Genomic DNA, 22,543 nt, shown 5'->3' with positions numbered 1-22,543 from the left:
TCAACATTGTTCAAGTTTGCTATTAAAAACTAATTTGGGTTATTCTGAAACAGCTGTGTGTAAATAAACTGCAGACTAGAACATTAATGGCAGAACAGGCCAAGAGCCCAATCCTATCCAATTTTCCAGTGCCAGTGCAGCTGTGCCAATGGGACACGCACTGCATCCTGTGTTGGCGAGGCAATCACTGATGCCTCTTTAAAGTATGGGAACATTTGTTTCCTTACCTTGGGGCTGCATTGTGCTGGAAAATTGGATAGGATTGGGCCTGAAGAGCTCAATCCTGGGCTTGACGCATTGGCTTACTGCTGGCATGCGCTGTCACAAACGTAAGGCACGCTCACAAGGCTTACCACTGGGTGAGTGCCCGTGCTAGCCCAGCACGGCCCAGCCTTTGCCGCTCGGTGGTCGCACAGACCACTTAGCTGCGGAGAGGAACGCGGGGGCGGGGGAAGGCGTGACAGGGAGGCGGGGAGTGAGGCGTGCCGGGGAGGGAGGTGGGTCCAGTTGAGCTCCGCTCCACCAGATCTAGAGCGTTTGTGTGGGGCTTGGCGCCCGACACAAACACTCTTACTTCACCACCGACCATTTGGTCAACGGTGAATTGAGTAGCCCCATTGCAGGGCTACTTCCCTAACTTGGGAGAAGGGGGGGAAGTCCCCTTTTCCTGAGGTGCTGCCCGCGACTGCCGTTGATGTGCAGGATGCGGTGGCAGTCATTTGCTGCTGCAGCTTCATACCATGGGAGCTCAGGATTGGGCTGCCTAACTGCAATCTTAAAGTTACAAGGGATTAAGCTCCATTGAACTAGTGAAATTTACTAAATAACCCTGCATAGGACCACATTGAAAGGCTTCAATCTTGTACAATTAACTTGGATTAGAGCCCCCTGAACTCAATGGGGCTTACTTCTAAGTAGACATACCTAGGATTGCACTGTAGGTGGGACTATATTGGCTCACTTGCTTCTTATTTTCCACAATGCTTTTGCTAAGACTATGCCACAGTTTGTTAAGACTATGCTGCCACTACCATTTTATGAGAAGAATGCAAGATCAACACACTATGGCACTTTTATCATCCAGGTAGGTCCACACATGATCTTGCCATGAAGAGCACAATCTGGAAAACAGCGGCTCTTGTCTTGTACAGCTTGATCCCCAATTCACCATATTAACTTGGGCTTGTGTTCTTCTTACTTCAAGCCATTCTCCAATATACACTAGAATCAGTGCCAACTTTGAAAAAATTGTCATTTTAACACAATAAAATGTTGACTAAAAGTCTAAATGTGAAATTAACACCCATACAAATGACATACAGGTTGAGCCTCATTATTCACGTGGGTGCCATGATGGCAAAAAGCACTATAGTAAATCAATTTTAAAAACAAAGTTTCTTCGCTCCAGTGATTTAAAAACAGCCTTGCTGACCTTTGTGATGTAAGATAAGAGTCATTAAGAAGACAATCCATCAATCAGTCATCCGTTTCACTCAGCCCCTCCCTTCCCCAGTGCAAAGTGATCACCTTTCTCTGCTCAGGGGGAAGGGAGGGGTTGCCTGGAAAGAGAAGGATTGATGGATTGTCAGCCAGTTGCCCTCTCTCTCTCATTAAGGAGGCTATTGTTAAAGGACTGTTCAGTTTTTTAAACTTTTTTTTAAAAGGGATGCATTTTTCCCCTTCTCCAGGGATCAGCACATTCCTTCTCATTTGCAGGGGCCATTCGTGCTGAGTCAAATCAGTGTATAAAAAATTCGTATATAAATAGGCTGGACCTGTATGCTATTCTGTGAGCAACTGTCTGCAAAAACATATCTTTAATATGCTTAACTGTAAAAATGTGTCATTAAATCTTTTGAAGTTGCTTTGTTGGATGAACAACAAATAAGCAGCCTTTGTCTTTATTTGGTGTTCCACATAACCACGCATAAAAATCACAATCAAGACTCTACGGGCTTTGGATTTGTATTTCTTAAACAACAACGCAACACAGCAAGCTACTTTTGAAGCTCAGGACAATTTCCACAACAATGTGTGGTCACCATGTTTTAAATACTGCAATCCAAAACCTCACTGGGTGCTTCAGCAAACCCTTCTATATGTCTAAGAGAGCTCTTTAGTCAAAGACTGGTCAAAATAAAAATAAAAAATTTTCCTAGGTGTAGGTCACTATCTACACTGTCCCCAGCACATGAATTCTAATTAATTCTAAACGCCTCCACTAAGTAGTTCTAACATCACGCTGAGGTCATTTATGGACAAGTGTATTATACAATGGATAAAAGCCAGAGAACATTGAGGGTGCTAAAACATGCTCTCCTTGTACTACAGGGAGAGAAAGAAAGCACGTGCACAACTGCTAATGGCTTGGGAATTTTGTGCTAGTTTTTTGGGGGGGATGTTGTAAACCATCTGGCAAGAGAAGAAATGTATATTTAAGATAGCACCAAAATACACGGAACTTTTCTTCAGGAGTAGGTATTCAAAGCAAGAGTAAAGGTTTTAAACATTAATGGCACCAAGCAAGTATTAATGCCTATCTTAATTGGGAACTTTTGTGCTGAGATGCCAACATTTTATTAAAACTCTGACCTACAATGCCCATGTTGAGGTACTGACTGACAATTCACTTTCAGAGGACCATTATAGATTCTGATGTTTCAAGATCTTGAAAGACCTTCCCTTCTTCATTACAGATATATTTAAGCAGATATCAGATGAATGCATGACAACCATCTAACCAGCCTGCAGATTTAAGAATCCACATGTAGGCTGAGAAGATGCCTGCTCACACATACACACAATAGTTTTAAAGGAGCTAAGGTCAAATATTGACCATCACTTTACTAAATAAAGTCTTTCTGTGATTAGGATTTGGTCTTTGCAATCATGTGACCATTTACAGTGCTTACAGATATCTCAGAAGCTCCTGACAGAAAGCACTCAAGAACTAGATGGAACTACGATGGAACTTTGAATTCTCAAACATTTAGAGAAGGAGCAATATGCTTTGTGAAGATCCTTCCCTAGGCCCAATTTTTATTGTAAATTATATTAACTGATGACATAAACATTAATATTAAAACTAGTAATAAGTGTCATGACTGCCTACAGGCTATTTCTACACATCCATGGACAGTAAAAATTAAAAATTGAGCAGATGAAATGATAGATTTCCACTAAGCAACAGCAGATGCACTGGTATACTGTACTACTTTTTAATTCATCTGCCACTAGATGGCAGAGCAGTAATAAACAGCTCATTTCCTACATGAAGAATTTAGCCCAAAGCTAAGGCTCCAGTGTATTTCAAAATACACGAATAAAATTGTGCATGAAAGACATCACATAAAGTAACATGTACCAAGAAGTGCACATACCTTCATTGTAAATTTCCTCCCTAGTAACATATCAACAGCAGTGTTCAAGTAAAACTTTGGCAAGTACAGCAACCAAGTAACCTGAAAAGTCAGTTTTCTGAATCAAGGCTTTTTGGTATCTTGATTTTAAAACTAGTATGTCAGAAATCAAATGAACTAAAGTGCACTCATTACATTGACCAAGTACTGATTTCATCAGGTAGTGAAAAGACAAAGCACACAAACCAACATGGAAAGACAAATGGGAATTATGGAGGAGCCCTTAAAATATTGAAATTTCCAAGTGTTGCTCCTCTGATTGCTATGGCTATTCTAATCTTGATTTTTACTGACATTTTAGTTTATGATTTTTATAATACTATTGTTTTAATCTTCTGCCATATTGATGCTGCCTTTGGGTACTTTTTGTAAAAAGATGAAATGGTGGGGAAAAAAATGTTTCTAGACTGAAGCCATGGAAAGTAAGAGTCTCTTGATAACACTCATTTTATTTCCAATAAAGGTAGGAGGTACTTGGGGAGAAAGGACAACCTGTTTCCATAGGATATTGAAGTGCCAAACACCACCCAGTATGCATCACAACAGTGGTACCACTGTCAACTGTATTGGTAGAGTAAAGTTAGGTAACTGTAGCAGATGAAATCCCAAACTCATAATGATCCCAGAAAGAGCTTTGTGGCTAAACTAGACAACATTATTTTAACTCCATAAATCCTTAGCCATCTTTGACTTATCTATTCTGATCATCCCTTTTGAGCCACAGGCATTTACTGAATGAGTTGAGATGCAGCAATTTGTCCAAGATGACTTTGTGAATCAAAGACTCCAAAGCACAACATCTTATCCACTCAATGACACTGCTGGCCATATGTCAGTGGTAGAGTATCTGCACTGATGTGGAAGGGACAAGGTTCAAGTCGAGCTGCATCAGTAGTAGGTCCTGGAAAGGCCCCAATCTAGAGCCCTAAAGAGACAGACACCTAAAGAGACACCTAAAGAGCCAATCAGTGTAGACAGTACTGTGTTAGATGGACCAATGGTCTGACTCAATATAAAGGCAGCTTAATGTGTTTTTCACACACAGCTATCAGAACCGTGACTACAATACCATACAAAGCCAGGATGATGTGTTATGGCAATAACAAACAGGTTCTAGTACAAAGGATAAATGTTTTTAAGAAATGTTTTGCATGAGTCTGAAAAGCAAATACAGGTTCTAACAGGTAAAACATTGCTTAGCTTATATGCGTTTAGAACTATACCTAAATGTCTGCCTCAATATGCTTTATTGTAGCCAAAATAAAATAAAAATTAAAAAACACCATCACATTACTCATAAATAATTCAACCAACATTAGAGTGATTTACAGGTTAAGTACAGACCTGGATGGGGTTAAACAAAGTATCTCTGTAAGATACCAGAGAAAAGATAAATAAGTTACTTACTGATGTAAAAGCAAGCAGCTCTTCTTCAGTGAGCTTATGGACTGGGTTGTTCTTTTTAAAGTCTATGCTGTAAAAGAAAAATCTTCTTTGAGTATTAAACTCAATGGATTAAAATTAATCCACAGCATGCTGCGTATAAACAATTAGGTTTGCACATCTTAAAATTCAGTGCAAGAGAAGTGTCCTAAAATACACTTCCAGAAATTATGGGAGACATACAAAAAAGGCATTAGCAGACATTTTTCTTATTTTATAGATCTATATCCCATCTTTTAGAATTTTATTCTCCCCAATGCAACTAACAAGTTAAAACGCGTATAAAACAGTGAAAACAATCTTTCAAAGTATCAGATACCTCTTAAACATGATGCTGTGTTAGACTTTTATGATGGTGCTATCAATCCAGCCCATGGCTCTTGGTGTAGAAGCATGCAAAAGCCTCTCCACATAGAAACATGCCAAGAGGAGTGACAGTGCTACCAGCTCTGCAGACTCCCCTTCCCTGAACATATTTTCACCCAGAAGCTCTTGTAAAACATTGTTGTTTTGCTGTAGGCATTGTAAAAACTACTTGATGGAGCTGACATACATTATCAACTACCTTACCAAATTCCAAGAATCACAGCAAGTTCTTCTGCACATAGGTCAAGCATCTGATTCTGATGAGATTCTTCAAACTTTATTTCATTCAGCACTGTGTCATCATTTAAAGCATAATTCTGTTGGGAAATACACACAAGTGATAAATTACATCAAAAATCTTTCATCTGTTTGCAAGTTGTAATGAAAAAAAGTCTTGAACAGCAGCATCATTTTTGAACCGTGCCAGGAATATAAATTCACAAGTTGATTAACCAGTAGAAAAGATTCTCTTGGCTAGTAGAACAGCAACTGTGTCGAAGATGATTTTTTCCAAAGAAATGTAGATGAGCTGACAGTACTGCAGAACCTTAAATGGAGAATAAACAATTCTTTATAGTGTATTTGGAAATGCATTCTCTATCACCTCTATCATTTTAATATGTCCAATGTTTTCCAACTGTGCTCCAGGGACTCCTTGGATTACTTGGAAATTTATGTGGGGTTTCTCTCTCGGAAAAACCCAGAAGTGACTAACAAGCTTTATTAAAAGGTTGTTTGCCTACAATTCCTGATTTTCCACTGCTATTTATGTATTTTAATGCATGTATCTTAGTTTTCTCTTTTAACTCAGGTGGCTGTATACTGTAGCTCTACGGGTAAGCTCTGGCAGTGCTACAGGGTGCATGTACAGTTCACAGATAATGGGACCTATCAGTACTGAATGTGAATTGGCTGTGTCATGCATTCTAGAACATATTATTATTATTATTATTGGTATTTATATACCACTTTTCAACTAAAAGTTCACAAAGCGGTTTACAGAGAAAAATCAAACAACTAAATGACTCCCTGTCCCAAAAGGGCTCACAATCTAAAAAGATGCAAAGGAATACCAGCAGACAGCCACTAGAACAGACAGTGCTGGGGTGAGGTGGGCCAGTTATTCTCCCCCTGCTAAAAAAAGGAGCACCCACTTGAAAAAGTGCCTCTTACCCAATTAGCAGGGGTAAGAATGTTCTATGGACCACTCCCCAAATCTTTAGAACATAGCCCCAAATCTCGTACAATGTAAAATGCTTCTACTGCAGGTGCTTCAGCAGACATGGAGGATTTCACAGAGACAGAAAGTCTGAAAAATCAGAATTAGATTCTTAAAACATACATACAGGTATCTAATTATAGGTAGTTCTCAAGTGTACTGACAAACAAGGCATTTAGAGGAAAAAGAGTACAAAGGAGAGCTAACTGTGAGCCTTTCAGACAGGGAACTACATGAAGTGCTACTTGCACAGCAGGCACCATACAAATACATAAAACTCCAGGTGTCAACAATTCCACAGATTAGTTTGTCAGGTGCTAGTTCCTCTTAGCAAGACCCTGACTCAAACTCCAGTTCTCTGGGTTGCTAGAAAAAGAGACAAAGCATTCTTTCACTTTCAGGAAGCTGCAGAGAAGTCAAGAAATAGCAAGTATTTTTCCCCCCAATGCTTTCCAAAGTTTCATGCAGGTGAAGGTAAACACTTTCCTCTCACCCAAGCTCTTTCTGCTAGTATGGAGGGTTTGGAAGAGAGTGAGGATTTCTTCTCTCTTGAGCTATCCTGGAAGGACAGAAGTATGGGGGGCCCTCGTATCCACAGATCCTGTATCCATGAATTCAGTTATCAGTGGATTGAATCCGCAGATAAGCCAGACTGGGTTTCACAGAGAAACGAGAAGTTATTTTTTACTGCCTATAACCACGGGAGGTTCCAGAACAGAACCCCTGTGGATCCAGGGTACGACTGTAGTTACACTGTGTAGTTATACTGTGTCAGCTTAATCTGCAACACACATGATCACTTTCAAGCAGCCCCAAACAAAACGAAAATACTGTGTAGACTAATCTTTCTAAAATTTGGGAGGAATTTGTGGTATCCAGGTACTCTTAATGGAAACAAACAACAAATCCAAAAATCTAGGTTGCCATATTGTATATCCCATGGTTTGGCTGCAGTTCATGCCAGGAATAAGATGCATTATAAAAATTGCTTAATATTTACTTTTACAAAACTAATCGTAAGCACTAGGAAGGCAGTAAGTCTGCAAGTGATTGATGGATGTTAACCTATCAGCTATGCAATTTTGTAAAAGTGTAAAAAATATACTGTGTTAAGTAATTTTTAAAATGGAAAAAATTGACTTATTGATATGCTCAAGCAACAGGATACAAAATCTGACAACCTAGATTTTGGAATTCAGTACACATTTATCATTAACACGTGTCTGTCTTCATCTTTATCCCACCCACCCCCCAAATGATGTAACATTCATAGCAATCTATGAAATTTTGCAACCTAGATTTGTAAATTCAACATACTTTCTTCATCAAGGAATACAAAGTTGCAACTATTTCCTCAAAAATATATTCACCTACTCTTTTCTAGAGGCTTTATACTAGATTTCTGATTAAACTATTGCTGGTAGTGTGCCAATTGTTATATCCAGCAACAGCTCTAGCATTAAACCACCAGTGCAAACACAATGAATGGTGGGTGATATAAACAGGTCTTCTTAACTAAACTGGCATACCTGTGTGTCGGCAGGCTCCAGAACTGAACACTCCCATAACTTCTTTAATGCAATGTGGCAACAGCTTCAAATGGAGAGATATATCCAATAATAATTTTGAAGCTAGTGGCAGCAGGAAAGTGATTTTATGTGCTTCCTTAGCAACCAAGCAAGTTCTTGCTATAGTACCAAAGCTTTGTAGGACAGATTTATAGTTAAAGAAGATTCTTTTATATAAGGTCAATATCGCACCACAAAGATCAAGCACTCACCATCAGAAAATGACTACATCACTGGTTCTCAAACTGGTGGGTCACGACCCACCAGTTCATGTAATGCTTTAAGGGGCAGAGGAAGGGGAGAGACAGCATCATGATCCATAGGATCATGTCCCTAAGGGGGGCAACAGGGGCGCTTTCCACTAACTTGTAACTAAGTAGGGCTCCTGGAGGCTGCAGGAGGTGCAGGGTGTCCTGTGCAGCCCTTGGCTGGGCTCCCCGAGGCTAGGAGTGTTCAGTAAAAGTGTGTGCAAAGCACCTCCTGCAAAACAGAAGTGCTTTGCGCCCACTTTTACTGAACATTCCAAGCCTCAGGGAGCCCTGCCGAGGGCTGTGCAGGGCTCCCCGCACCTCCTGTAGCCTCCAGCAACCATATCTAGTTACAAGTAATTGGAAAGCACCCTCCTTTGCCCCCCCTTAGTGACAAGATCCTGGGGATCACGTCGCTGCCCTCCCCATCCCCTATAAACATTTGCTGAAGGAGTAAAGCTCCCTCAAAGTTACACTGGACTACATCATATAAAAAGAGTATTACTGTGTACCTTATATGAGCATTATGCAATCTCCATTTTATCAGCCTTCAAAAATGCCACTTATCTTCCTGCAACACACTAAGAGTATACAAATCACACATATCCAGGTTTAAGTTGAGCAGCACATTGCATGCAAAAGACAACCATTTATTTTCAATTTCTATACCTTTGTTAAATTTTCCACTGGGGTAGGAACTGGACTAAGTTCATGGTGGGGAAGGAGGATGTCATCTTTTCTTTGAACATCTAATATGAGCTGCGCTACACATTTTTCCTGAAATCTTGTCCTTTTTCCCAGAGCACCTGCAAAAAAGTAGGCAATAAGATTAAGATGACATTCCAGTAGTCAGAAGTGTGTAAATTATAGATTAAACATATAATTATACAGAGTATAGACTAGGATGGCCAACTTGTAGCAAACTATATGCCAGGACATATATAAAGAACATACCATTCCACTGTAAAGTCACTTTTAGCAATTCCCATGACAGCTAAATAGAGTCTCCAAGTTCCAGGGCAGTATATCTCCAAGTGCTAGAAGGTACACAGCAAGAAACATGGAAGTGCTGTTGCCTATTTGGGACTTTCTAACGATATCTGGCTGACTGCTGATGAGATCAGAAACAGCTTTCATGAACCTTTAGTCCAGCCCAGCTGAACTTGCTCCAAGATCCATATAAGGTACATTAATTGCCCTTCTGCACAGTACAGTCAAACCCCCCCCCCCCCGCTTGTCCACTTTCTCATCCTCAAATATGATCTTAGTTGGATGATTTTCCGATCTTTGCCGATCTTAGCGGATGATTTTCCTGAAGATGGTATCTCTGTCCTGGGTTTTTCTTATCCCATTGGCCATCTCTGCACTCACTCACTGCTCCACTTGGCTCCTGAGGCCTTCTATAGATCACCTCTCTCCTCTTCAGCACTCCATCAGTACCAGCATTCTTAGGTAAGTGAGTGACCCACCAGTTAGCAGAATGCAATTCACTAGCATCTACCCTATTAGCTTTCTCTCCTGTCTATCATTGTTGTCCTTCCTTTCTACACTGAAAATGGTTTCAGATGGCTTTTGCTCTGTTATAACCTATGGTTTGAAAGACAAAAGCTGAAAGTTAAAATTTTTAAGCTTATATCACAGAAAAATGTGCAAGCTATAACCAAACTACATATTAACAACAGCACTGCAACCACTCTAGGGCTAAGGGCTTTTGCAAACAGCGTGTGCACAGGGGCTCAATCTGAACTGAGGGAAGGAGTTTATAATGTTTTGTCCCAGATGTGATCCTGATCTAGACCGTACACCTCCTCCAAGGGGGGGAAAAAAACTCTTAGTGACACCTGAAACTTTTTACTGTCTAGAATAGCATCCACTGATGGTGGTTGATTTAGTCTACAGCAAGGGAAAAGTGTTACATAGTGACTTCAAGTATTACAGAAAAGAAAAGTACGGGCAGCTGAAAGTGCCTTCTGATGGCAGCATTTATGGGTATGCTCAAATAGCAACTTGGGCAGACAATTTGTTCAGGCTGCATATATGAGCAAAGACTGCATAAGTTTCCCTTTAAACACGAACCAGCAAGGTCGGCATGTTCATCTGACAGCCTTTCTGCAGTAAAATTCAAACCCATTTGGATCCCTATGCTTTTGGAACTTATGAAGAGCAACCCTGTAAAATTTCCTGACTCCAATTGCAGTTCCCTGAAATTCTGTAGCAGCTTGATAGAACTGCCACTGCAGCTTCAGATTTAAAAAAAACATCATAATTAGAAGACAATTCAAGAAATGATGGCTATAAATCTGGTGAGGAAAAAGTTAAATATTATGCAGTATTGTAAAAACCAAATAAAACAAACAGAGTATATTCAATTCTAATTAGGATGCTCTGCTTTTTGATTTAACTGATATATAAGCATTTATTTTGTGCAAAATATTGTCATTTGTAATGATGTATTTTGCATTTTAACAGTTTTCATGAAAAACTCCACTGACTTTTACAAGGGAAAACCAACAATTATTTCAAGTGGAGCAGCAACACATATATTATACAGAGGAAAGAGTTATACTGAATTAGGAAACAATTTCAGAAAGCTCCAAACATGTCTTCTGGAAAATTATCATCACATGTCTTACCACAAATCTTCACAAAAATAGTTAAACAATAAAATTAATAAGCAGTCAAGTGCACCATTTGCCAAGTTTAATCTTACTGAAAGCACAAAAACTTAGGGGATCATTTTTACCACACTTTCCAAAAGAGATGCTGTTGCTTTAGCTCTGTTATAAGGAAAGAGGCCAGCTTCTCTAATTATAGCACTGTTGGCACCACTAAATTATGAATCGTCACTGCTTCAGCCTGAGCTCTTCTGCGTACCGATTTATAGGCAACACATAAAATATTTATTTTGACAAAGGTAGTTTAAAATCTAAACGGAACTGAAACAGAAAATAATTTTTTCCTTTTAGACTAGCAGAATGCACATTTGAAACAAAATTTGCGTTTGTGCAAGTTGTTATGAAACAGGCTGCCTCAATAAAGGCTGTTTGTTCCTACAGTCAATCAGGACAGAAAAAAAATAATTTCCATACTGCTTCAACATCCTCCAGTGTTGGATACCAGCATTCTCCGTACTGGTCACATCCAAAACCCAGCTACAAGACATCAATTTCACTCTTTCCCTGTCCTCATTTTGCTCTTTTTTATTAATATAATATTCCTGAGAAAATATGGCCTTTTCATCTGCCAACAGAACTTAAAGCACTTAAACAAAATCTTCATTAGTTTCACTAAGGCTCCAGCAACAAATCTTCACTCTGGCATTTGTTTCACTTACCCACACCAAAATAACTTCCCTATTCCATTGATCAAATTCTAAATAAATCCACCAATTTTAGATCTTTACTAAATTAAACAGAAGCTTATTTAGCATTGCTTCTAAAGTTTGGTGGACAAATAATATTTTGTCCGTAGAGATGTGCTCCCAGACAATCTATGTGTGAACTTGGAAAGTCCAATTTATGGGCCCTCAGGACTCCCAATATTCCCTGCATAGCACAACAAAGAGCTGCAGTGCAGCAGCACCAATGCCAAGCTAATGATCAAATAGACAGGCAGAGATTTACTCCAATGCAAACAATCCAAACAAATGGGTCAAGTAGAACCAAATGAAATTAGAAATGGGTAATAGAGTCTAAGAGCAATGCACAGGTGCAATTTCTCATAGACACAGATTGCAGGCCGAAGGGGAAGTTATAGGGTTGGGCAGTGAGTAATCATCCAGAAGGCGGTCTAAAAGAAGGCAAAATGAAGGCTCCAGAGGGGAACTACAAGAAAAAGACAATGATTTGGGAACAGGGAACAAGCCCAGTAATGAACCTGTCCATTAAACCTTAAGCCAGATGTCTGAAAGTCTCCAACCACACTATGAAACCTGTAATGACCACCCCTCACATAGTGTATATGCTCCAGCTTTCCTATGTGATAATTTGTTTGTTGGAATGGTTTCTCACTTCCTACCATAGATAATTAATGGGCATTTTCCCTCTCCCAAATTTAGGCCATTACTTATCACTTAGTGTCTTTGGTTAGTTTTGTTAGTTGTTCCAACAGCACTATAACACCACCTAGTGACAAACATTTAGAAGATCTGAGAGGAAGAAGGGAAGCATAGAAGGAAGCACCTGTTCCATAGGATGCACCGCCAAGAGAATGCACCATCAAATAGAATCTGCATTATAGTCCTGGTAGCCAACATTTAACCTTAAACATTTAAGGTAAATGTTCCATTTCTTGAGCAATTATTACCAAAGCACAAAGGGCAAGCCAACAGCAAAACTCTAGAGTGCTGAAAAATTAGATGGTTAGCATTCTCTAATCCCACTTCTACCTTATAGTCCCTTGAAGAGAGAGGGAACGCCATTAAATGGAGAGTAACATATAGTTGATTCATGAAGCCATTCTTCTACCAATATAGTTAAAGAATTTCTATGCCACTTTTCCCTCCCCACAATGGGGTACTCACGGCAGCTTACAACATATCATAAGATCACAGTAATATACAACAAACAATTCCAATCCAAGTATTTGTTGTAGCCAGACAGTCTCCATCTGGAAATGTTATGCTCTAGAATCACAGTAGCAGATACTATAAAATACTTGGCAAGTGCTCTCTGATGTGTATCTGAACAAAAGAAGTGGCCTTAAACCAAGTTCCATCATTGGTTTATCTAGTCTATACTGTATCTCAATTCATAGCAGCTCTTGAAAGCCTCTGAGTGATGTCTTTCCCAGCCCTACTACTCTGTTTTTAACTGAAGCTAAGAACAGGAACAGGGACCTTGTGCACTATGTCCTGCAGAGATCTGATGCTTCTCACAATCCAGAAATATGATGGTATTTCTGGATGTTGCATATGATAGGTTGTAAAGAAAGTTTGGCACATTCTGTAGAAATCTGCTGCCTGAGCATGGCAAGGCCTGAAAGCCTGGGGCCTGTATCTTTATGTAAGCCCATGGACAGAGTAAGGTAGAATGTATATGTACCATATGACCCTGGACTGACCAATCAACACTGTGTAAATGTGCTAAGTCACTGTGACTCAGCAGCCCCAATGCAAGTCTATGGGAGAGAGACAAGTGCATCTCGGGAAGATGATGTAATAGAGTCACAAGAGGATGAGGTAATGAGGATGATAATCAGGAATTACCCAATTGGTCAGGGGAAATATAAAAGGGAGGCTGCCGGGGCCTATCCTAGGGGGTCATTGTGAGGAGTGCTAATCTTGTTGAATGACTGTGCTTTGCTGTTTTGCTGTGAGACCAGCTATCTGTACTATATGTAAATACAGCTTGGTGGTGGAAATTTGCCTGGTTTGTGTTTTCATTCCTTCTTCGGGCTATCTTGGATCCCTGTCGCTGCCAGCAGTTCCCTGCACTACATTGTCTGAGGGTTGTGCATGCTGCATAGCCCCGACATAGGTGCTGCAATGGATTTGTCAGGAAGGCAACTTTTACTCATCACAGATTAAAAACAATGATCTAATGTTGCCTATAGGTCAAGGTTAAGTGCCAAAAGGTATGTTGGTTTATCTGTCTCTCAAATTACCACATGATTTCTAACATCTTAGAGAAATACGATAATTCAGTATTAAGTCTTTAAACTACATATCTGATATTTGCAAACAGACCTCTCCTTAAGGATTGTAAGTAAAACAGCTTCAGCACTTTGAAGCATAGTTGGGTTCAATATAATTTAACCAGAAAGACAAAGCTGAAAGATCAAAGGAAGCAGACTCCCAACCAAGTCATGTTTATACAAACCACAGCTGCATTCTATTGTGCTAATGCTTCTTCTGAAGCTCCAACTCAAGTTCCTTGCCCAAGCTTACCAGCTGCAAGTCATAAACTCATCCTACTCTGCTGGCAACTCCTTTCAACTATATAACTTTTCACAGAACATACTAGTTAGAAACAATTTAAAAGATGTAAGACGGAAAGCGACAAAAAGAAGATGAGGCACAGAAGGTATGGCAGCAATTACATTGGGGGGAAAAAATGAGGGGCCAAGTAGCATAGAAGAGTAAAAAGTACTCAAGGAACAATCAATAGTGAGTGAATTCACACACTAAGTTCTTAAAGACCAACCACATACCAACCACCAACCTCTCTTGTGTGTTTGATTTTCCCAGTATTTATTTTATGGAAAGCATGTGTATTGGAATCCCAGAAGATCTGGCTAGGAGGTAGGATGTGGTGTCAGCAGTGGCCCCTTTAAGGGTCAGGCCTGGGCATTCAGCAGAGAGTGTGCTGCACAGCTGCAGCCATTTGAAGGCAATAGGGCCCTCAGGCATAAAAACACCTGAGGAAGGGAGAGTTGGGTGTGTGGGTAGTAGAAGGAGGAAAGCTTGGAGACTGGAGAGATGGACTACTGATGGGTGAATGGACTTTGGAGACTGCTGAAACAGATTGCTGGAGACACTGAGACTGGTGTTTGGCCTGCTGAGGACCAAAATGCTGGTATAATGATGGGAGAAACTGCTGGCAGGAGAGGGAGGACCTCTGCAGGTTAAACAGGCAAGCTACCCTGGTGGTCATGTCCGGCACTACTGCACAGCAGAGCCAGGGTCATTTCTGGGGAAAGAAGGGGAGCTAATTAGCATAAAGTGGGCATAGGTGGAGCTTGAACTGGGAATCTGGCAGAACAGCATGTATAGCCAGGCTTTCCATTATCAGAAAAAAACACCCAGGACAGCTTACAAAAATTGTCTTTAAAACAATATCTAAAAGCAAAAATATACAAAAAAACATCGGAGATGGCAGGCACTCATCTATAAAAAGCCAGGAGCAAAGTCATATATCCAGAAGGTCAAAGACTGCCAGAACAGGAAGGTATTCAGAAGACAAGAACACAACATCAAGATTTCCCTGGGGAGACAGCTCCAAAGCTTAGGTGTGGAAAGCCTACTCCTGCATTCCTATCAACTCCTCCAAGCTGCTAGGGAAGCCCCATGACATTTCTAAACCTCAGTATCACACTGTGAAGGCGGGGAGAAGGGTCCTACTGTTTTTGCTCTACGAAGTACTGGAGGGTGCCAGTGCGGTTAACAAACCAAATTAGAGAGGCTATAAAGGGCAAGGAAGCTTCTTTCCATATATGGAAGTTCTGCCCTAAGGAACACAGACTAAAAAAATGTTTTAAAAAACTGTCTTCATGGCAGAAGAGCTCAGGCAGGTAATACTGCCTGAACAACCACTTCCTGACTAAAGAAGTAAAAGTTAAAAGAGAAGCAATTTCAGAATGCATTGACATAGAAAAATCAGTAAGTCACTGGGCCCAGAAAGTATCCACCCAAGAGGTTTTAAGGAACTCAACAATGAAGTTGCTGATACTCTGACTAAAATATGCTATCTGTCCATTAAAACAGCCACTATACCAAAGGACTGGAGGCCAGCTAAATCATGTCAATTTTTATTATTTTTTTTAAAGGAGGGGACCTCAGAAATTACATGCTGGTCAGCACTAACATCTTATCTGGAGAAGATGGTACAAAACCTAATCAAGGATAAAATATTGAAACGCATATTGTGAAAAAGGTCAATTCTATACTCGGGATCATTAAAAACTCAAGAATTGAGAATAAAACAGCCAATATTATTGTGCTATTGTACAAATCAATTGTAAGGACATATTTGGAGAATTGCATTCAGTTCTGGTTGCTGCATCTCAAAAAGGATATAGTGAAACTGGAAAAGGCACAGAAAAGAGCAACCAAAGTGATCAGTGGACTGGGGTTTCTTCCTAATGATGAAAGGCTATAGCATTTGGAACTCTTCAGTATAGAAAGAAGATGCTTCAGGGGGGACAGGACATGGGGGCACATAAAATTATTCGTGAGATGTATAGAGTGAATAGAACAGCGATTTTCAACCAGTGTGCTGCAGGACATTGGTGTGTCACAAATGGCCTGCAGGTGCTTCATGGGAGTTTGGAGAGTGTCATTTATAAGTAGGACAATTAGTGTATGCGAATCCTCCACCAGATGTGCAGTGTGCCTTGTCAAGTATCAAAAAACTAATGGTGTGACTTGACAATTTTAGCACAATTTTGCAAGTTTTCCACAAGATTAAAAATGTTGAAAATCACTGGGATACAGGAACGTTCTTTTCCCTCTAGCACAACATGAGAACCAGAGGACATCCACTAAAATTGACTGGCAGGAGACTTAAACAGACAAAAGGGAATATTCACCCAGTGTGTAGTTAACCTGTGAAACTCTTTGCCACAGGACATGGTGATGGCACCTGGTCTAGATTAAAGACATAAAGGGGGATTGGACAGATTTATGGAGGAATAGTCCATCACAGGTTATAGGCCATGACGACTATACGCAACCTCTCTCTAAATGCCAGAAGCAAGGGAGTGGCAAAAAAATACAGGTATCTTGTTATCTTGTGTGCATCTGGTGGGCCACTGCGAGATACAGGAACCCAGACTAGATGGATCCTTGACAGGGATGGGAAAACCCTGCATGGCTTGACTTGAGTCGAGCCGCCGAGTCACCACCCCCCATGACCTGACTTGGAAGAGAGTCCTGATGGGGGCTCTTTCTGAGTCTTCAAGCCACCCTTTAGTGACTCTAATGGATCCCCTGTGGGGGGCCAGGTCTACCTGGCATTCAAGCATGTTGGCACCCCTTTATGGTTTGCACCTGGGATTACCTCCCCACCCTGCCCTTGGTATGCTACAAGGGAAAACCTCTCTAGCTTTCTAGCTGTTTCTCTCTACTGAGAATTTCTCATGAGCACAGCTGCTTGTGGAGAAATTACCCAAAACCTGTTTGCCTCAAAGGGATACAAACCTGCATATATCTAGTCCCTCTTCTGTGCTCATTTGCTCTCTTCTTTCGATGGAGAGAGTAGCTGTGCTTCTTGGCATTAGCTCTAATATCATCATTGATATTAAATATTCTAAGCGTGCTCAGTTTGTTCCAGAAACTGAGCCTAATACTGGGCTGCTGGCAAGTCACACTGCTAAGTAGTTGTCTGCAGAAGAACTATTTTTCTTCCTTTTTTTAAAATTTGAGTAAAGATATGGGTACAGGAAGAACCAAATATACATAGGTGAAAGGTAAAACAAAGGGAAAAACATTGGGAAATCACAGAACTGTAGTTAATACCATTTTGAATCACCATAAACAAAAAAGAACCATTAAATATTGCTTTCCTCCATTCTAAAATGACAATACCAATTTAACAAAAATTTCAATCTAGTCTATAATTATCATCAACCTTAATATATATATTTTCGTCTATTTTGATTTTACTTAAATAACTCATAATAGTCTATCCATCTGTAAAACGGATTCCATAATTGCTGTATTATTTCTATCTTACTGCAGAAGAACTATTTTTCAAACATTTTCTGCAGCAATTCTTATCTGCACAGTCATGCAATTTCACTACTTTCACATACAGGTATTGAGAACAAAACAGCTAATATTATAATGCCGTTTTACAAATTGATGGTAAAGCCACACCTGGAGTATTGCATCCAGTTCTGGTCGCCACATCTCAAAATGTGGAAATTGAAATGGTGCAAAAAAGACTAAAATGATTACTGGGCTGGGGCACCTCCCTTACAAGGAAAGCATTTCGGGCTCTAGAAAAAAGGCGCCTGAGGGGGGACATGATTGAGACAGACAAAATTATGTAGGGGATGGATAGAGTGGATAGAGAGATGCTCTTTTCCCTCTCACACAACACCAGCACCAAGAGACATCAGCTAAAATTGAGTGTTGGGAGAATTAATAAAGACAAAAGAAAATATTTCTTTACTCAGTGTGTACTTTGTCTGTGGAACTCCTTGCCACATGATGTGATGATGACATCTGGCCTAGATGTTTTTAAAAGGGGATTGGACAAATTTCTGGAGGAAAAGTCCATTATGGGTCACAAGCCATGATGCTTATGTGCAACCTCCTGATTTTAGAAGGGGGTTACCTCAGAATAAGAACATAAGAACAGCCCCACTGGATCAGGCCATAGGCCCATCTAGTCCAGCATCCTGTATCTCACAGCGGCCCACCAAATGCCCCAGGGAGCACACCAGATAATAAGAGACCTGCATCCTGATGCCCTCCCTTGCATCTGACATAGTACATTTCTAAAATCAGGAGGTTGCACATACACATCATGTCTTGTAATCTGTAATAGATTTTTCCTCCAGAAACTTGTCCAATCCCCTTTTAAAGGCATTAGGCCAGATGCCGTCACCACATCCTGTGGCAAGGAGTTCCACAGACCAACCACACGCTGAGTAAAAAAGTATTTTCTTTCCTCTGTTCTAAATCTCCCAATGCTCAATTTTAGTGGATGTCCCTGGTTCTGCTGTTATGTGAGAGTGTAAACAGCATCTCTCTATCCAGAGGCGTAGCTAGGTCATTTGACACCTGGGGCCCATAAATTTTTGTCACCCCATATGACTTTAATTAATTCACTTTTTATGCCAACCTTCCTCTAAGCAGCTCAGGATGGTGTACATGATTCCTCCCCTTATTTTGTCCTCACAACAACCCTATGAGGTAGGTGAGACAGAGATAATAATGCCCTCCTGGTGCCCTCCCTTGCATCTGGCATTCTGACATAACCCATTTCTAAAACCAGGAGGTTGTGCATACACATCATGGCTTGTACCCCGTAATGGATTTTTCCTCCAGAAACTTGTCCAATCCCCTTTTAAAGGCGTCTAGGCTAGACGCCAGCACCACATCCTGTGGCAAGGAGTTCCACAGACCGACCACACGCTGAGTAAAGAAATATTTTCTTTTGTCTGTCCTAACCCGCCCAACACTCAATTTTAGTGGATGTCCCCTGGTTCTGGTATTATGTGAGAGTGTAAAGAGCATCTCCCTATCCACTCTGTCCATCCCCTGCATAATCATGTCTCAATCATGTCCCCCCTCAGGCGTCTCTTTTCTAGGCTGAAGAGGCCCAAACGCCGTAGCCTTTCCTCATAAGGAAAGTGCCCCAGCCCCGTAATCATCTTAGTCGCTCTCTTTTGCACCTTTTCCATTTCCACTATGTCTTTTTTAAGATGTGGCGACCAGAACTGGACACAGTACTCCAGGTGTGGCCTTACCATAGATTTGTACAACGGCATTATAATACTAGCCATTTTGTTCTCAATACCCTTCCTAATGATCCCAAGCATAGAATTGGCCTTCTTCACTGCCGCCGCACATTGGGTCGACACTTTCATCGACCTGTCCACCACCACCCCAAGATCTCTCTCCTGATCTGTCACAGACAGCTCAGAACCCATCAGCCTATATGTAAAGTTTTGATTGTTTGCCCCAATGTGCATGACTTTACACTTACTGACATTGAAGCGCATCTGCCCTTTTGCTGCCCATTCTGCCAGTCTGGAGAGATCTTTCTAGAGCTCCTCACAATCACTTCTGGTCTTCACCACTCGGAAAAGTTTGGTGTTGTCTGCAAACTTAGCCACCTCACTGCTCAACCCTGTCTCCAGGTCATTTATGAAGAGGTTGAAAAGCACCGGTCCCAGGACAGATCCTTGGGGCACACCGCTTTTCACCTCTCTCCATTGTGTTAGGTGCCAGATCCAATGCCAGATGCAAGGGATGGCACCAAGATGCAGGTCTTTTGTTGTCTTGTGTGCTCCCTGAAGCATCTGGTGGGCCACTGTGAGATACAGGAAGCTGGACTAGATGGTCCTATGGCCTGATCCAGTGGGTCAGTTCTTATGTTCTACATTCTGAAGTGATGTTCTTGATGCATGCCATGAAACTACTACAGAATCATAAATCAATACACCAACTGACATGTAAATTGCCATCTTCTACTGTTTTAAATTTTCCCAAGTCACTTTTAAAACACTGCACCTTTTAAAATCAAGTCCTTTTTACTGGACCCCATGCCTCAGCTACGCTCTTGTAGTTAATATAAGTTCATGCTATATGATTAACAGATACTGGAATTTTAACATTTAACCTTTAAAAACTCTGGAAGCCTCACTGGAACTGAAGTAATATTAGCCATATTCAGATTGAAAATGCATGTCAGCAAAGCTTTGTAAAATACCAGCAAATCCCTAGTAGATTTGGGGGGGGGGGGGGGGAATCACAGAAATTCTGAAGAATCATCAAAACTAAAAGCTAAATGTAAAGGACATAAAACAAGAAGTATTTATCCCAAATATTATCATTGCCTTTTTTATAAGCTGCAAAAGCATTCAGACCCAATGAAGACAATTATACTTGTGTTGCTTTATTTCACTCACCATAGCTCTACTACACCAAGCCAGGAATCAGAAACATCTCTAGGGAACCTTACTCAAGAAAAATGGCTGTCTCATCATATTTGATGTTGGAAAAATACCAAGCAAGGGCAAACTCACCCTTGGTTTACATGTGCTCCCCTTAACCCCACAATTAAATTTTTATACCAGACAGTGAATGTAAACAGAGAGAGCCTATATTAGTATACAGAAAAGCAAGATTCACATTAACAAAGCTGCCTAATGAAGAAATAGATGTTACATTATAAACTACGGGTTACTACAATGCACAGAAGAAAGTTTCCACAAGGGAAATTCCCTGTCCCCTTCTTCTGATAGCAGAACCTTCTCACATGCTACAGTTACGTAAGTGTGAACAGAGGGATGATGCCTGTATAGGTTAGGAGATAATCCTATACATTAAATAATCCTAATAATCACTTAAAGCCCTATGCCCTCTTTTGGTTACAGCTGAATCCCAATATAACTTTTTAACCATGCAATCTAAATAAAATGCTATTATAAGACAAGTGAAAGGAGCTCAAGTACAATTAGCATGATGGGAAATTCTTACCAATGCTACGAATTGTGGAATCACATCATAATTTTAATGTAATAATTCCTCAATGCTGCACAGGAAACACCAAAGAAATGAAGTCTCTTTCATGCTCCCAATGTTTACTCTATGGTCTTCCTTGTTAAAATTCAGGTAATAAAAATCTAGTTAGTATTAAATATTAATATTCAAAAACTGGGAAGAGAAACATACCTGTCAAATCAATCTGTAACTTGGTTATGTCTTTCGCTGCAAGGAAGTGTTCTTTGGCCTTTTTATACTCATAATAATTCAAAAATGTATATGCACACTCTAGATGGAATTGAACAGCTAGGTGCCAACATTCATCATCAGTGAACAAAGTCTCCATTTTCAGCACTGCAAAACAAAAGTGGAAGAGATTAGGAGATATTCTCAAAGAAACAACGAGAAATAGAAAATTCATTATTTGCTCCCTGGACTACATAGGAAGCTGCCATATATCAAATCAGACCAACCTAATAATGTCAACAGTGACTAAGAACATAAGAAGAGCCTTGCTGGTCAGGCCAAAAGCCCACCCGGTTCAGCTTTCCTGTATCTCACAGTGGTTCACCAGATGCCTGGCAGTGGCTCTCCAAGGTTTCAGACAGGGATTTCTTCTGCCCTAGTTGGAGATTGAATCTAGGACTTTCTGCATGCAAAGCAGACATTCTTCCACGGAGTTACAGCCCCTTCACTACAAACAAACCAACAGCATTACTGTAGTTTTTAAAAGGGTGTGAACACTAAAAGGTCTTGTGCACATTCCCACATACTGTGCAGGTACAGGCTTTAAGTTCTACTTTCTGCTCTGTGGTGTGAATCGACAGACATTGTTAAAAAAATGTCAGAGACCAGCAGACACCTGTACAGGTAACAGTGAAAAGAGCAAGAGGAAGCATTTCTCATTATATTTATGAAATTATTAAAAAATCCAGACACCTTCCCGTTCCAAGCAGTCTGGATAAGGGATACTCAACCTGTACCTCCTTTTATCCATCTCAAATATTCCAGTCAGTCAGTTTCACTGTATGATTCCTGGTTCTAATACTGTGAGAGAAGGTAAGAAACTTCTTTCTATTCAGTCTTTCTAAATCAGTGGTTCCCAACCTTTAGGAGACCACAGATCACTAAGGCAAAAACTGGAATTGTCATGTCTTTGCAACACACCACCCCCGCACACAAAAAATACATTTAAATTTATTATTCAGGTGGCCTTCATTATCCACAGGGGTTCCATTCCCAGAACTCTGTGGATAAGGAAAATCATGGGTATTCAAAACCCACGGTTTTCGGGAACCCCTGAACCTGACCAGAGCTGAATTCTGGTCAGTCCTGAGGCTCTTCTGAAGCCTGCAGAGGCCACAGGTGTCTGCCTGCAGATGAAGCCTGGATCTGTTTAAAAG

General features: G+C 40.5%; 1 protein-coding gene across 1 annotated transcript in view; it reads right to left on the bottom strand.

Moving 5' to 3' along the window:
- Positions 1 to 22,543, bottom strand: part of TTC27 (tetratricopeptide repeat domain 27) — a 114,342-nt gene that overhangs the window by 74,943 nt on the left and 16,856 nt on the right. Inside the window, exons 6-9 of the mRNA XM_066611559.1 lie at positions 21,330 to 21,494; positions 8,933 to 9,069; positions 5,433 to 5,545; positions 4,827 to 4,893 (exon numbers count right to left, since the gene is read on the bottom strand). Of these exons, the coding sequence (XP_066467656.1) occupies positions 4,827 to 4,893; positions 5,433 to 5,545; positions 8,933 to 9,069; positions 21,330 to 21,494 (482 nt within the window). The remainder of the gene's footprint in view (positions 1 to 4,826; positions 4,894 to 5,432; positions 5,546 to 8,932; positions 9,070 to 21,329; positions 21,495 to 22,543) is intronic.

This window comes from Tiliqua scincoides, chromosome 1, assembly GCF_035046505.1.
Source record: "Tiliqua scincoides isolate rTilSci1 chromosome 1, rTilSci1.hap2, whole genome shotgun sequence".
Classification (NCBI taxonomy): Eukaryota; Metazoa; Chordata; class Lepidosauria; order Squamata; family Scincidae; genus Tiliqua; species Tiliqua scincoides.
The sequence above is the reverse complement of the archived record's forward strand: the minus strand, read 5'-3'. Positions and strand labels throughout refer to the sequence as shown.